Consider the following 15,259-nt stretch of genomic DNA (forward strand, 5'->3'; position numbering starts at 1 on the left):
GCTGAACTTGGTTTCTTCTGGAAGTTCTGTTCACTTCTCTCAAGGGATGAGCCCAGTTTTAGGTGGGGGAGGGGTTTCCAGGGGTCTAACCGGTCACTCTGGAGGTACTCAGGAGCCATCAGTATCCCTTGGGCAAATCTTGATGTCCCTGAGCCCTTGCCCCAGGTGCCAAACTAGTTGAATCATCCCTCAGTAAAGGGATTACAAAGACAATCACCGAGATGGCGCCTCAGCTAAATGCAGTTGCTCTCCTGGGAGCCAAGGCCCCTGACAAAGGATTATAGTCTATCTCCCCTCTCTCCCCCGTCCTGGGAGCACGCTGTATCTTAAGATGTGTTAGGGCCCAGATACTGGCTTCTGGCTGGTCTACAGGGCCTGAGCCTTCCCTTGGTGACATGGTCTTCTAACTACCACCCCCTTTCTGCTCTTACTCTTTAATCTACTTCCCCCAGCGCTGCCTCTGGGCCTCCAGGAGGCCTGACAACTGACCAGTTGGGGATCACTGTTTTGCATTCCGGCTCTGGAGTTAAAGACCCTTGGATTCATGGTCCCTGCTGCTTACTTAGTCTATGATCTTGGGTAAGCAGCCTCTGAGCCAGACTCCTTTGTGACAAATATCCCAGGGTTAAAAGAATTCCTCTGAAGAGAGTAGTAGAGTATGTAAGTGCTGCTAAAAATACTAATAGCTATTAATTTTAGTCTTACTAATATTTCAGTCTTCCTGGATCCTGCCCTGTATGGATAACCCATTGCAAACAGTCTGAGATACACTTCTGGCCAGGCTGATCTTTCCCCACCGGCTGTTGGGGGAACCTAGTTTATGTGTGTATTTACAAACAAATTGACTTATAAATTCTGCAATATGAAAATGTAAAAATGTACTGTAATTTTAACACTGTTCTGGTGCTTTTTTGTTGCTGTTGCGGCAGATAAATTTTTTTAAGTTTGCCCTCTATTAATGGTTTATTTTTTATTGTGGTGAAAAACATAACATTTACCATTTTAACTATTTTTAAGTGTACAGTAGTGTTAACTGCATGCCCACCGTTGGGCTGCAGATCTCTGAGACTTCTTCATCTTGTAAAACTGAATTTGTTTCCACTGAACTACTTTCTTTTTCCCCCGCTCACTAGCCCCTGGTCCCCACCATGGTTCTTCTTTTCTGCAGTTCTAGTGTCTATTTTTATCTATCTATCTATCTATCTATCTATCTATCTATCTATTTGTATATTTTTTAAGATTTTTATTTATTTGACAGGGAGCAAGAGAGCACGAGCAGGGGGAGCACCAGGCAGAGGGAGAAGCAGGCTCCCCACTGAGCAGGGAGCCCGATGCAGGACTGGATCCCAGGACCCCGGGATCATGACCTGAGCTGAAGGCAGACGCTTCACCGACTGAGCCACCCAGGCGCCCTATTATCTATTTTTTAAAGTAATCTCTCCATCCAGTGTGGGGCTTGAACTCACCCAAGATCAAGAGCCATCTGCTCTATTGACTCAGCCAGCCAGACCCCCTTTGTTCTTTCTCTTTCTGAGGCTTCGACTACTTTAGAAGATACCTCAGATAAGTGGAATTATGCAGTATTTGTCTTTTTGCGACTGGCTTACTTCACTTACCATCATGACCTCAAGGTTCTTGCAGGTTGTCACAAAGGGCAGGATTTCCTTTTTTAAGGCTGAGTAATCCATTGTATATACCACATTTTCTTCACCCTTCGTCTTTCCAAGGACATTTCATTTGCTTCCACCTCTTGACTACTGTGAATAATGCTGCAGTGAAGAAGGGTATGCAAATGTCTTTTCGAGATCCTGCTTTTAATTCTTTCGAATATATACCCAGAAGTGGGATTGCTAGATCATATAGTAATTCCATTTTTATTTATTTTTATTTTTAAAGATTTTATTTATTTATTTGAGAGAGAGAGAGAGAGGACAAGAGAGCAGGGGCAGGGGGAGAGGGAGTAGCAGACTCCTCGCTGAGCAGGGAGCCTGACACAGGGCTTGATCCGAGGACCCTGGGATCATGACCTGAGCCAAAGGCAGATGCTCGACCAAATGAGCCGCCCAGGTGCCCCCAGTAATTTCATTTTTAAACCTTTTGTTGAACCTCCACTCTTTTCCATGGTGGCTGTACTATTTTACATACCCACTGGTAGTACACATGGATGCTAATTTCCACATTCCTGCCAGCACTTATTTGTGTGTGTGTATAATATTTAATTTATATATATTTAATAATAATAATTATATATATATACATATATATATATATTAAGTTTTTTGATAGTGGCCATTCTAATGGGCGTGAGGTGACATATCATTGTTGTTTTGATTTGCATTTCCCTGATTAGTGATGCTGGGTGTCTTTTCATATGCCTGTTGGCCATTTGTGTATTTTTTAGGGAATGGTTTATTCAAATTGTTTGCCCATCTTTAAAATCAGGTTGTTACCTTTGTTGAGATGTAGCTCTTTATTCTGGATATTAATACCTTATCAGATACATGGTCTGCAATTTTTTCTCCATTCTATAGGTTGCCTTCTCACTTTGTTGACTCCTTTGCTGTGCATAAATTTTGATCTATTTTAGCTTCTATTGCCTGTGCTTTCATGTCCTATTCAATAAATCATTGCTAAATCCACTGTTATGAAACTGTCCCCCCCCCCCTTTTTTCTTCTAAGAGTTCTATAGTTTCAAGTCTACATTTAGGTCTTTAATACATTTTGAGTTAATTTTTATATGGTGTAAGTATCCAATTTTACTTGTTTGCATGTGGATACCCAATTTTCCTAACACCATTTGAAGAGACTATCCTTTCCCCAGGTTCTGGCGGGGTTTTTTTTGTTTTGTTTTGTTTTGTTTTTTGTTTTTAAACACACAGGCTGTGGAAGTGGCCCGGGGCTCACCACACTGGTGATGCTAGCTGTATAGTTTGTGCGTCCTCAAGATTTTCCGCGAACAGCACCTTTTCAAAGATGAAAAGGAAGCTGGGTCCAAATGACCTATCCAAGGTCACTATAGTGAGCATATAGATGGTGTGGGGTTCAAGTCTTCAGTTACAATCCCAAGAGCCCACATGCTGGAGCCGTGTGGGGATGCTCCTTGTTTTATCCCCAGCATACTAGGAGGAATGAATGAATGAATGAACGTCTCAGGCAGGGCTCCCAGCAAACGGCGGAGCTTGGACGAGCCCACAACTCAACGCGGGGGTGTGCGCCCATCTCGCGCCTGCGCGGCCTCTGAGCACGAACCGCTCCAGTGTATCTGCCCGCACATGGTCTGGCCTCTCTCCCTATGGTACGTCCCGCCTTCCCCCACGTCGGGGCCGAGATGGTACATGCCGCCTCAGCTCACCGCCCCTCCCCATTGGTTTCCGCGCGAAAAGCCAGGGCTGCCTCTGCCGCCGGCGCCGCCGTCTCTGCTGCAGTTTCCAAGATGCCTGCCCGCACCGCCCCGGCCCGGGTGCCCACGCTGGCCTCACGAGCCATCTCACTGCCCGATGATGTCCGTAGGCGGTAGGTGCTGCGGGGGTCTGTGAACTCGGGCGGGGGGATGGGGTGGGGTGGAGAAGTGGCACGGCGTTGGGGGTGGGGGGGGTTGCTTCCCCTCTTCGTAGCCCGTGGCCGCTGCTGACAGACGGGCGCGCATGCGCGGGACGGCACGGCGGCGGTTGGCGCGGGCAGGGTGGCACTTCCGGTCGCGCGCACCCCTGGCCGTTTGGCGCCAAAATGGGCCGAGGCCCCTCACAGTTCCCTGGTGACTAGAAACTTGGGGTCACTTCTGATCTCAAAGTAGAGCGAGCTTTGGGTTCTCCTCGGGGATCCCCTGCCTGGAGGAGCCACGGGCTTGGCTCCTGCCGCCAGTCTGGTCACGCAGGAAGTGGGCAGCCCGCGGCCTCAGGACACCCCTCGGCTCGGGCACTTCGGCCTCCACTTCCGGTGCCCGGCCCGCTTGGGGGGTCGGGCTGATCCGGTCCCTGGGGGTATTTGGGGCCCCCCCCCTCGGGACCCCTCGCAGCGCATCCCGATGGCGGCCTCCAGAGACAGACGTCGCCTCTCGGGGCCCGGGCGCGGCCGGCTCAGGTTTGCGACCCCCGTCTTCTTTGGGGGGCTTCCTTCATCTCGGACTGCTGGGGAAGTCGCGTTCTGGAAGGAACTCTCACCATGCAGCGCAGGACTAGGGCTCGGGCAGCATGAAGGCTGAATGGTCTTTTCCAGTAAATCTGTGCCTATGAGCCATGGGCGTCAAGGAAGCCTTGCTAGCGAGAACTGGCTGCAGTTTCGTGTGTGTTCGTGCGCGCGCGTGACATAAGTGGGCATGGGGTTGTGTGTGTGCCTGTGTGTCACACAAGTGACTGCGAGGTTGTGTGTGCTCCACATAAGTGGCTCTGTGTGTGTGTGTGTGCGTGCGCTTCACACAAATGGCCGCAGTTTCTTGTGTGTGCGTGTGTTGCACAGCAGTTCATGTCGGGACTGGCTGTGGCAATTCTGTGCAGGTGGGTCGTGGGCAAGAATACTGGGCCCCTATTTGTGAAGGGCACCAATTTCACTCCTGAAAATGGGCACTCCTTGGAACACTAGTCACTGGAACCTTGACCAGGCATGAACGCTTCAACCGGATTTGTGAGCTGGTTTGCCATTTCCCTATTTCCCTGTGTTTGTTTCTTATGGTTGTGCTAGGCCAGCCTTTTGGGGTTTTGGAGTTGGAGTGTGTGGGTGTGTGTGTATGGGGGTGTGGTATTTGGGGCTCCCTACCAGGTGTTTAAGGTTCAGACCACTTCTTAATCACAGAGGGGGTGTGTCTTGCTGAAGAATCCCTATCTTTATCCTCCCAAGATAGGACTTGAAATGGAATTACGGAAGTCCCTGGCTTGGTGATGTTAGACCCAACAGAGATGTTTGGCCGCAGTCTTCTTTACTCTGGTGGTGGGAACTCTCATCTCCACTGGCTTGTTTGACCTTGGGCAAGTGTCATAAACAGGCTGTAACTGTGGACCACACTAACATGGGCTTTAAACTGATACTGGATGAAATGAGAATATGCCTAGCACATAAAGTCCCACGTGTTAGCGTCGTTCTTGGCTAATCTAGCTTTTCTCAGTTCTGCCAATCAGTCACTAGTTGTATATTACACTTGACATTTTCTCATTTAATCCTCAAGAGTTCTTAAGAGTGGATGCTTGTAGAAGTTTACTATGAGGAAGCAAGGATTCCTGCTGATGTCTGCTTCTTGCCAAAAGCTTTCCTTCCAACTAGGGTTTTTGAACAAGCCACTGGCTTAGGAGTTTTCTTGGGCCAGTGCAAGTGTTTGGCTGAATTTGAATGCTCGTAGGTGAGTTCTACCATCCACCATTAACCGTAGGTTCCATATTACTTTGAACCAGAATTGCCTACTGTAGGTGCAGAATTTTGGGTTTCTGCCTTAGACCATGGGGTGGACATTGAAATTGTCTGCTTCTAGGACTTTCAACATCTTCTCTTACATTTTGAATTTCAGTGTACAAAATACATAAACATGGCATTCGACACTCCCTTAAACTTAGAGTTGTAAGTTGAGGTGTAAAATTAGGAGTATAACTTATAACACAAGAGATACTTAAGTCCAGTAGAATACTCTAGGAACAAAACTAGGCCTGGTCCTCATGCTTTTCTGTCATTTTTGCTAACTTGTCTATATTTGTCATCTTTTTTTAAACACATAGTTCCATTAGATATGTAGTAATACCAGAAAGTTTTTTCAGCGTTTGGGTTTTTAAGTCTTTAACTTCGTTTTCGAAGTATAATATGCCCCAAATCTAAAAATTATGCCTTTCAGGACGAGCTACATTTTTCCACTTATATTTCTTATTCTGTCCAAGCCACCATTTATACAAAGTGATAAATCTCTCACTGGTCTTCCTGTTGCTATTCGAGTCTTTTCTATAAGTGGAAACTGTGATCCTCTTACAAAAGTTGAATCTGATGATTTCCTTGCCCCACACACTGCCTGGTGCACTGGTCCTGAAGTCCAGAATCCCTGTCCACTTGCCTGATTGATCCTGTGCTCTTCTCACAAGCCATACAAACCTTAGGTTCTCAGGGCCTGAGACCATGCAGAGCAGCCAGTGTGACACTGAGCTCTATCTGCCCCTTCCCTAAGTTGGCTACTATCCATTCATCCTTAAGCCTGTGTTCAGAAAGACCATCACTTTCCCCCATAACAGGAAGGGTGTTGAATTCTGCTTGTGTGCCCTGCATGTTGCCTTTGCAACCCTGGAGTTGATGGTGATTTGTTTGCCTTATTTACTGTATCTGTAGCTTGGTGTAGAGTAGACTCTGAAAGGCATGCATGCCAGACTTTCCCCTTTAATGAAGCCTGGATTCAAACACAGATTGTAGCAACCTCCTTTGTACAACTCTGATTAGCCTAAGTAATTGTGATGGCTTTTTTAACTGCTAGTGGTTCTATGATTAGATTATGCTGGGTTTCAAGTTCTTAGCTCTAGTTCCATGGCTCCCACCGATTGGGTACTGAAGAGGGCAAATCTGACTCTTCTGTTTCTCCTGTGCAGGAGTATTCTAGAGGTGCAGACTACTGGAGTTCAAATTCCTTCCTACCATAGCTGTAGGGCTAAGTTGTTTAACCTCTTGGTGTTTTTTGTTTTTTGTTTTTTTTAAATTTGTCTTTGAGAGAGCATGCACGAGAGGGGGAGGGGCAGAGAAAGAAGCAGACTCCCTGCTGAGTGGGGAGTCCGATGTGGATTCGATCAGAGGACCCTGGGATCTTGACCTCAGCCGAAGGCAGACACTTAACTGACTGAAGCCACCTGGGCGTTATGAAGACCAACTAAGCTGATAGGTGTAAGTGTGGCAGAGCAGCCCCTGCAAGAAAACCTTCTGTGCTACTTATCACATGCTCAGCTGTATATTTCATTTCCATTAGGGGAGCATAATTTAGAGTAGCAACATGCAGATCTGCTACTGAGGCAGATGTTAATGTAGCAGTGTATACGTGTAGAGATGATGTGTATTCCTGCTTATCATTCCAACCTTCCTCTTTGGCTTCTTGTAGAATGGTCTAGACTTGTTCCTTCTGAGGCCACCTTCACTTTTGTGCCAGGTATCCAGTCCTACTCTTGATCAGGCATTCTTCTCAAGGATTGCGGTGGTGTTCTGTCCTCTTTCATCTCTTGGTATCTTGCTTTTTTAATCCTTTCTATCCCTGGTTTTTGTGATGCTGTTTACTACCAGGGAGCCTCTCTCTTCCCTGAATCCCCCTCCCATCCCCCCCTTTTCTTTTTTTCATTCCTGGACCCTTATCTCTTCCAGTCCTAGGCCCAGCTGCTACAAGTCCTTTCAGCTGGACAGGACTCACATCAGTTTTGATGCCTCTCCGGAGAGCCAGTTTTAATTTCTAGCTGCTGAATAGCCATCTAGTAGCTACTGAGCTACTGTTCACGGAGATGTCACTCTTCACACTCAGGGGCGGTTTACTTTTTCCCCTACCAGAACGTTCTCAATTTCTGATCTGCATTAGTTGTTAATTGCATCCATAACAAGTTATCTTAGTGGTTTAAATAGAACCTAAATTTGTTCTAACGATTCTGTAGGTCAGAAATCTGGTATGGGTCTCGCTGGATGAAATAGTGTTAGCAGGCTGCATTCCTTTCCGGAGGCTGTAGGGGAGAATGTTTCTCCACTCTTTCAGATTGTTGGCAGAATTCAGTTCCTTGTGGTTGTAAGACTGAGGTCCCTCTTCTCTTGCTGGCTCTAACCATGCCCAGCTTCTGGAGGTGATGTATCCTTTGGCTCATGGCCCACTGCCTCCATATTTAAAGTCAGTAAAGCTAGTTCTCACGTCACATCTCTCTCTCACCCTTCTTTAGTCACATCTCTTGAAATGCAGCTGGGAAGTTTTCCTGCTTTTAAGGATTTAAGTGATTAGTTTGGGCCCACCTGGCTAATCCAGGATAATCTGCCCATCTCAAGGGCTATAACCTTAATCACATCTGCAGAGTCCCTTTTGCCAGTAAGGCAACATATTCACAGGTTCTGGGGGATTAGGGCATGGACGTCTTTTTTTGGGAAGGACTCATTACCCTGCCTACCACAGATACCATCTATAGCCCTACCCCATCTGCCATGTGGCCAGTTACAAGAGGCAGCGTTAATGAAGTTCTGTAACTTCTCTAGTGTGGTCTCCATTCCTGCTGAATCGTATTACAGACCAGCATTTCTAGTTTAGGGTGTTAAAGAGTGATTTAACATCTTGTAATCTCTTCCTGTCTAATCTACATTATGTATTTTTTCAGATTAATTTTCCTAAAACATTTCTCTGATGTCGGTTTCCTCCGCCCCCCTCCACCCCCGTGATTCCTTCAGTGGTTTAACTATGGAACAAAATCAATTTTTTAGCCTGATGTTATTGACCTCCCTCAGACTGGCACCCAGCCTGACTTGTGTGGGTTTCTTGGGCGTACTGAGCCTGCTCCCCCACTGTAATGCTCCTGTTTGGGCAGCTCCCCTGCTCCATTCCCACTGAGCGCTCTTCTCCCCTGGGCTAGTCCTTCTGATGCTTTTTATACCCTTGCTCTTCAGAAGCCCTCAGGTTTGAACTGTATTTGCTTTATTCCTTCAGTTATATTTTATTTCCCTTATAGGACTGTGAGGGAAGCAACTAGAAATGAATCATGGGATCTTGGGCTGGAGGGGAGCTAAGGTTTTATCTCTTAGAACATGGCTGCTGTTCTGAGTATTCTACCTGGTCCTTCACGTCTGTTTCTAATCCTCCTGGCCCTGAATGTAAAGCAGATGTGAGGTGGTGCCAGCCTCAGTTTTGCGGGGAAAGGGATGGACTCTTCGGTGAAAGCCGGGGTGTCGGGGGAGGTGCCCTGACCAGTCTCCTCCCTGTCACACTTCTGGCTCCTCAGTGCCTGCCCTGGGCTCTGACCTTCCTATCTCGGGCCAGGCAGGTTATAATCCATCTTCACAGGGCAAGACATTTTAGGTATTCTGAAGAGTTTTTGTCCCACTCTGCCAGGCTAAACAATCCCAATTCATGGGAGAGGTCGACGGAATTTGTGTCCAGATGGGTAGTTGTCAGCATTGTGAAAAGGGTACTTTGAAGGGCTTCATAGTCTGCTGAGCATTGTCCTCAACACCTGAGGTAACCTCAGGATCAAGGGGCCGTGTTTTGCCATGGCTTTGTGAGTAGAATGACTGCAAAGTCCGATGGGAGGCTCCTGCAGCAGCGTGTGTGCCTCTGGCTGTGCGTACAGAGTTCTGCAGCTCTTCTCATCTGGCTCTCCCAGACCTGAGTTACTTCGAGGGTACAATGACTTTGAAGGGGTTGCGTGTACTCTGTGTGTGTGTGTGTGTGTGTGTGTGTGTGTGTAGGATATATAGCATATACTACTACTGTGTCTGCAGTTGGGGTCTTCCGTAGAAAGACCTTTCCTGACCACTCAGGTCTGAAGGTCGCTGCCTGGCAGTCCCTGCATCCCATGACCCAGCTCGTTGCCTGGAACAGGGCTTGGCATACAGAAGGTACCTACAGATGTGGTGGGGATCAAAGCTGGAGGCAGGCCCACATGCCCTCCGAGCAGCCTCTGTGTGACATTAGTCCAGCAAAGCCTATTTCTTGCATTCCTGGTTTTGCTGCTCACATTTGCTCTTTGGAAAAACCAGCCTGGGAGACCTCTGTTCTTGCCCTTTTGGCTAGTGATACTGGAGTACGTTGTATGTATGGGTGCTTGGTGGGAGTGTCCAGAGATGGTAGAGGCCTGTCCCTGGCCTGGGCACTTCTTCTCCAGTGACTGATGTTAACCCAGCTGGTTAGACCTGTTCTCCCCACACTGTCCACAGTTGGCACCCAGCCTAGGAATCACAGTTTGTCCACTCACCTCCCTTTCATCAGTGTCTTCTGCTCTTGTTCCTTGACTCTTCTCCCCCCACCTTCCCCCCAAAAAGAGAGGCAAGACGCTAATCTTCAGTGATCATATCAGGCTGTGCTTTTTCAGCCAAACTCATAACAATTCTGCACTCCTGAAGGATTAGGTATAAACATTCCAAAGGAAGAGCTCTCTAGTGAGGTGCCAGCCAACAACTCTTCTCACTTCACCTGTCACCCCTGAGTGTGGGTACTCCCTGCTGCACCAGATGCCTTTACTTCCCTTTTGTTGTTGTTGTATGTGTTTGTTTAAGTAGGCTCCACGCCCAGTGTGAAGCCCAGTGCAGGGCTTGAACACACAACCCTGAGATCAAGACCTAAGCTGAGATTCAGAGTAGGATGCTTAAGTGACTGAGCCACTCAGGCACCCCTACTTCCTTTTCTTATGTTCCTCATTAGAATGGTGCCACCCCCACCCTGGCCTTTGGAAATGTTAGCTGGCTGTTCCCCATAGCATCTTATGACCCTGGCCCAGTCCTTCTAACACCGGCCACCTTGTGGTGTGCCGTTTCATGGGGTCTTGCCAGACCAACTAGAGGAAGACCACCTGTAGGTCATTTAACAGGTGGACCCCAAGTATATGGCCTGCCTCCATTTTTCCTAGTTCCTTTGGAAATAATACTGTTATAGAGCTCCTCTATTCTCTCAACATCAGAAAAACTGCACCCTAAAGGGTGGTGGTGGGGGGGGACCTCATTCAGATCACAAGTGACTTCTTAATGACCACTACAGGCATTATAGTAGGATTTCTAGCTCACGGGTAGGAGAAAACCACCATGGTGGTTTTTTGTTTGTTTGTTTTTGTTTTTGTTTTAAGATTTTATTTATTTATTCATTCGACAGAGATAGAGACAGCCAGCGAGAGAGGGAACACAAGCAGGGGGAGTGGGAGAGGAAGAAGCAGGCTCATAGCAGAGGAGCCTGATGTGGGGCTCGATCCCAGAATGCCGGGATCACGCCCTGAGCCGAAGGCAGACGCTTAACCGCTGTGCCACCCAGGCGCCCCTGTTTGTTTGTTTTTGTTTTTTTTCCCTGACACTCCTACCTGTCAAATTTATTTCCAAAGTTCTTTAAAACTGTGGTTTTCGTTCTTAAAGAGTTGCATAATTGCCTTTCTTTCTCCCCTGTTTTCTTCCCACAGGCTCAAAGATTTGGAAAGAGATAGCCTAACAGAAAAGGTAATCGCCACCTTAAATTTTATTACCAAATGTTACTATTTGACAGATACTTCGTGGCTCATAAAAAGTTTAAGTGGAGTAAGCTTTTTTTCCATAGGTTTTTTCTTAAGATTTTATTTTATTTTAGAGAGTGTTTGTGTGTGCGAGTTGGGGGAAGGGGCAGAGAAATAGAATCTTCAAGCAGATGCCCCGCTTAGCACGGAGCCCAGTGTAGGGCTTGATCCCACAACCCATGAGATGATGACCTGTGCTGAAACCTCATCAGACGTTCAACTGACTGAGCCACTCAGGTGCACCCTGGCTTTTTTCCGTAGTTTTGAGGATAACTTAGATATTATTCTTTTTTTTTTTTAATAATGATTTTTTATTATATTATGTTAGTCACCATACAGTACATCCCCGGTTTTCGATGTAAGGCTCGATGATTCATTAGTTGTGTATAACACCCAGTGCACCATGCAATATGTGCCCTCCTTACTACCCATCACCGGCCTATTCCATTCCCCCACCCCCCTCCCCTCTGTAGCCCTCAGTTTGTTTCTCATAGTCCATAGTCTCTCATGTTTCATTAGATATCATTCTTAATGTTCTGTGTTAACGTGCTGCTAATCTCTTGGTAACTCATTGATAAGTTTCTCAATCTAGGTTCCACACCATCCATTCTGAATTGTAACTTGACCTGGTCACATTTCTCAAAAGCACAGTTTTTTCTAATACACTGTTATATGTCTCTATCACACCTCCTAATCTTCCCATTTTTCACCACTCTGGAGATGGTATGATGTGATCTTGATGGAAACATCACAAATATGTCTTGTGAATATTCAGTTTTTCAGGCTGAGTCAGCATTGCCTGCCATTTAGTCAGTATTTCGTGACCAGGCAGCTTCACTATCTGTATTAGTCCGTTAGTGACTTGGGAGTTTGGGGACATCTAAACCTATATCCTTCCCTTAGGAATGTGTGAAGGAGAAACTGAATCTCTTGCATGAATTTCTGCAAACAGAAATAAAGAATCAGTTATGTGACTTGGAAACCAAATTACGTAAAGAAGAATTATCGGAGGTAAGTCAGTTCTCAGCATCCTGGCATCTAGAAAACGTCTCCTCCCATGTAACTCCCATGTGACCAGGGAGGCAGAATAATCCCCATCTCTCCTTGTTACCCAGTATTTGTAAAGGAAATGCGTGTTTCCTTATTCTCTTATTGCCACTTGTTTACATTCACTGCTACTTAAATTATCCTTTCCTGCTATAGGAGGGCTACCTGGCTAAAGTCAAATCCCTTTTAAATAAAGATTTATCCTTGGAGAATGGAGCTCATGCTTTCAGTCGGGAAGTGAATGGATGTCTAGAAAACGGGAGCCAGACAAGTGGTGAGGACCGCAGAGTGGGAATGACAGAGGAAAATAAATCCCCCAAACCCGTTTCCAAACTTTCCACGCCCAGAAGAAGCAAGTCCGATGGAGAGACCAAGTGTAAGACCACTTATTTAATTTTGGTGGAGACTAGCTGTCCTCTTACGTGGTACCAGACTTGGAGCCATTGGTCCCCCCGGGGCAGTACCTTCTGGTTTGTTTCTTGTGTATACTTCCTAATTAGTTTAGATGTATATACTTCTTCAGATTTGTTCTTTCCCAAGTGTAGAGCAGGAGATCCCAAAACATAGCTTAAATTGAGGATGTATACGGTAACAGGAAGTATTAATACTATTTCTAAGTTATATACCTATTTAAGCTAAATGTATAGACTCCTTTGTAGTTGAAGTAACTCTTCTGGAATTGTTAAAAACATACAAGAGTGTGGGACTTAGCGCAGGTCAGGTTCTTGGCCACTTCATCTTTTGATAATATAAGAGGAAGTTGTCTCCTTCTCTGGTTCAGTCTTTGGCCCCTCAAATAAGGGCTCCAGTAACATGGCTCAGCAAACTGGCAGGTGCTAACTGCTACCTTTATCAAGACTATTGTTGGTTGGAATAAAAAGAGAAGGTACTTAATCTTCAGAACCTGATTCTCTGCACTAGCTTCGTAATGCCGAAGAACTGTATTTGTGAACTTCTTTATTCATGGTGCCGTTTTTTTTTTTTTTTTTCTTTAAACAGCTGAAGCTTCTTCTTCTAGCCCCAGGATTACAAGGCAAACTACCAGGCAGACCACCATCCTGTCTCATTTCGCAAGGGGGTCAGTATATAATGAATTGACAGCCATCTTTTCTCTGGGCAAATTGTTTTTGGTAAACAGGAATGGAATTAATAGGGTATGATTTAGCAGTTTTGAGTTCCACATTGCATAGGTTTTCATCTTGCAGTTTTCATTACGTACTGATGAAGAGCATTTCTCAACACCTGTATTCTTACTCTTCTGAGAATATTCAAATACATACAAAACTAGCCATGATAGTAAAATGAACTCCGCCACCCCTGCCTCAGGTACCTGTCACCCAGTGTCAGCAGTTACCAGCTGGCCATCTTTTCATCTGTACCCCATAAACACTCTCCCAACTGGATTACTTTGGAACCTCTCCCAGACGTGTCATTTCAGTATATTTCTAGATGATAAAATTGGTCTTTCTCTTTTTTTTTTTTTTAGCAATTCTAGCAAAATATGAATAAAATGTTAACATGTAGCAAACAGTCTCTTTAAAAAGATAAAACCTAACTCTAATATTTTTGTGCTTTATAAAGCATAATAATTCCTGACTGTCAGATACATAGCCAGTGTCTGTGTTTCCTCGTGTGTGGCAAATTGTGTTCACTTGATTTGTTGTAAGCCTTTCAAATGGCAGATTTCTTTCCTCTTTTCTTGCCATTTATTTGAAGAAATTAGTTCATTTGTCCAATAGAGTTTCTAGGTCTAGCTAACTGCATCCTTGTGGTGGCTAATGTCTTCCTTGTCTTATGTTTCTTGTAAACTGGTAGTTAGGTCTAGAAGCTTGAGCAGTTTCCAGCTTGATTATTTGAGACTTTTTCATAGATGGTGTCATGTCTTCCCATCTAGAGGCCTGTGGGGTTTCTTCTGTGATGCCAACAGCTGTTGATCAACATCTAGATCCATGATTTCTTAGGTTTGCAAAATGGTGGTATTCTGACCTGTCACTCAAACATTAAACTTGAAGCCTCTTTCGATATCCTGGCAGTAAGGGCATTTCCTTGGAGGGAGTAAGGCACCCATGACTTGAATCTGTCCTGAAGAGGCTGCTTTTGGGAGGGAGGAATAAAGTCCTGTCATGCCTGTTGGAGGTCTGGTGTCTGGCTGAGCTAACAGTTGGCTTTCCTGTTTCTGACAGCCCTGCCAAACGGAAACCTGAGGAAGAGCAGGAAAAAGCGAAATCGGATGATTCTCCTGAAGAAGAAAAAGACCAGGTAGGGCTGGCGTTTTCAGGTTCTTCACTCTGCCTTCTTTTGGTACATTTGCTGATAGTTCTGACTTCACACTTGGCCTAAGTGGCGTCCCTATGGGTTGTAGGACATAGCAGCATCCTGACCTCCACTCAGTAGACGCCAATAGTAACCTCCCTCTCCCCTCTCCGTTGTAACTACCAAAAGCATCATTAGATACTGCCAGATTGGGGTGAGGGGTAAAATTGCTCTGGGTGAGGAGCCGGATTGAGGGGTCACGCAGGTGTCACTGGACCACCCCTAGCATTGAGGTAGGCTTGACATCCTCTTGTAAGACAGACTGATTCTATTTTTAGAAACTTGATGTTATTCTTCATAACCTTTATTCAGATATTTATAGTTTAGTTGGGTTACCCACTCTTAAGTGGGAAACTGAGGCATGGGGAACCACTTTTTCAGATCAGTGGCCAAGCCTCTTGTCTCCTAGGAAAAAGCATTACAGACAGAAGCAGGCTGGCTCTTGTAATACGAATAGCTCTTTCCCACTTGCATCTGTTTTTGAGTGGCTTCTTGTACCCTAACCTTTTGGAAGGCTCACATAGCCTTTTCATCTCTCTTTTCAAACGTATATGTCATTTTTTGAGTTTGTGCAAGGCCTGGGGGCTTTGTGGATGAACACTTGTAAAAACAGTCTGTTCCAATAGTCCAGAGTAAGACTTCGTGTACCAAACCGGTGGTGTCAGATGGTATTGGTCACATAAGTCATTATACAGAGATCATCTTACTTTAGTCAATTTAAAGTTTGGAAAATTTACTGTTTT

General features: G+C 45.7%; 1 protein-coding gene across 1 annotated transcript in view; it reads left to right on the plus strand.

The window, feature by feature from the left end:
• The first annotated feature begins 3,377 nt into the window (after window positions 1-3,377).
• DNMT1 (DNA methyltransferase 1) overlaps window positions 3,378-15,259 on the plus strand; it is a 41,916-nt gene continuing 30,034 nt past the window's right edge. The window contains exons 1-6 of the mRNA XM_040629370.1: window positions 3,378-3,513; window positions 11,067-11,103; window positions 12,060-12,167; window positions 12,360-12,579; window positions 13,203-13,281; window positions 14,387-14,462. Coding sequence (XP_040485304.1) covers window positions 3,434-3,513; window positions 11,067-11,103; window positions 12,060-12,167; window positions 12,360-12,579; window positions 13,203-13,281; window positions 14,387-14,462 — 600 coding nt within the window. The 5' untranslated portion in view covers window positions 3,378-3,433. The remainder of the gene's footprint in view (window positions 3,514-11,066; window positions 11,104-12,059; window positions 12,168-12,359; window positions 12,580-13,202; window positions 13,282-14,386; window positions 14,463-15,259) is intronic.

The sequence above is a fragment of the Ursus maritimus genome, unplaced genomic scaffold (genome assembly GCF_017311325.1).
Source record: "Ursus maritimus isolate PB19 unplaced genomic scaffold, ASM1731132v1 scaffold_14, whole genome shotgun sequence".
Classification (NCBI taxonomy): domain Eukaryota; kingdom Metazoa; phylum Chordata; class Mammalia; order Carnivora; family Ursidae; genus Ursus; species Ursus maritimus.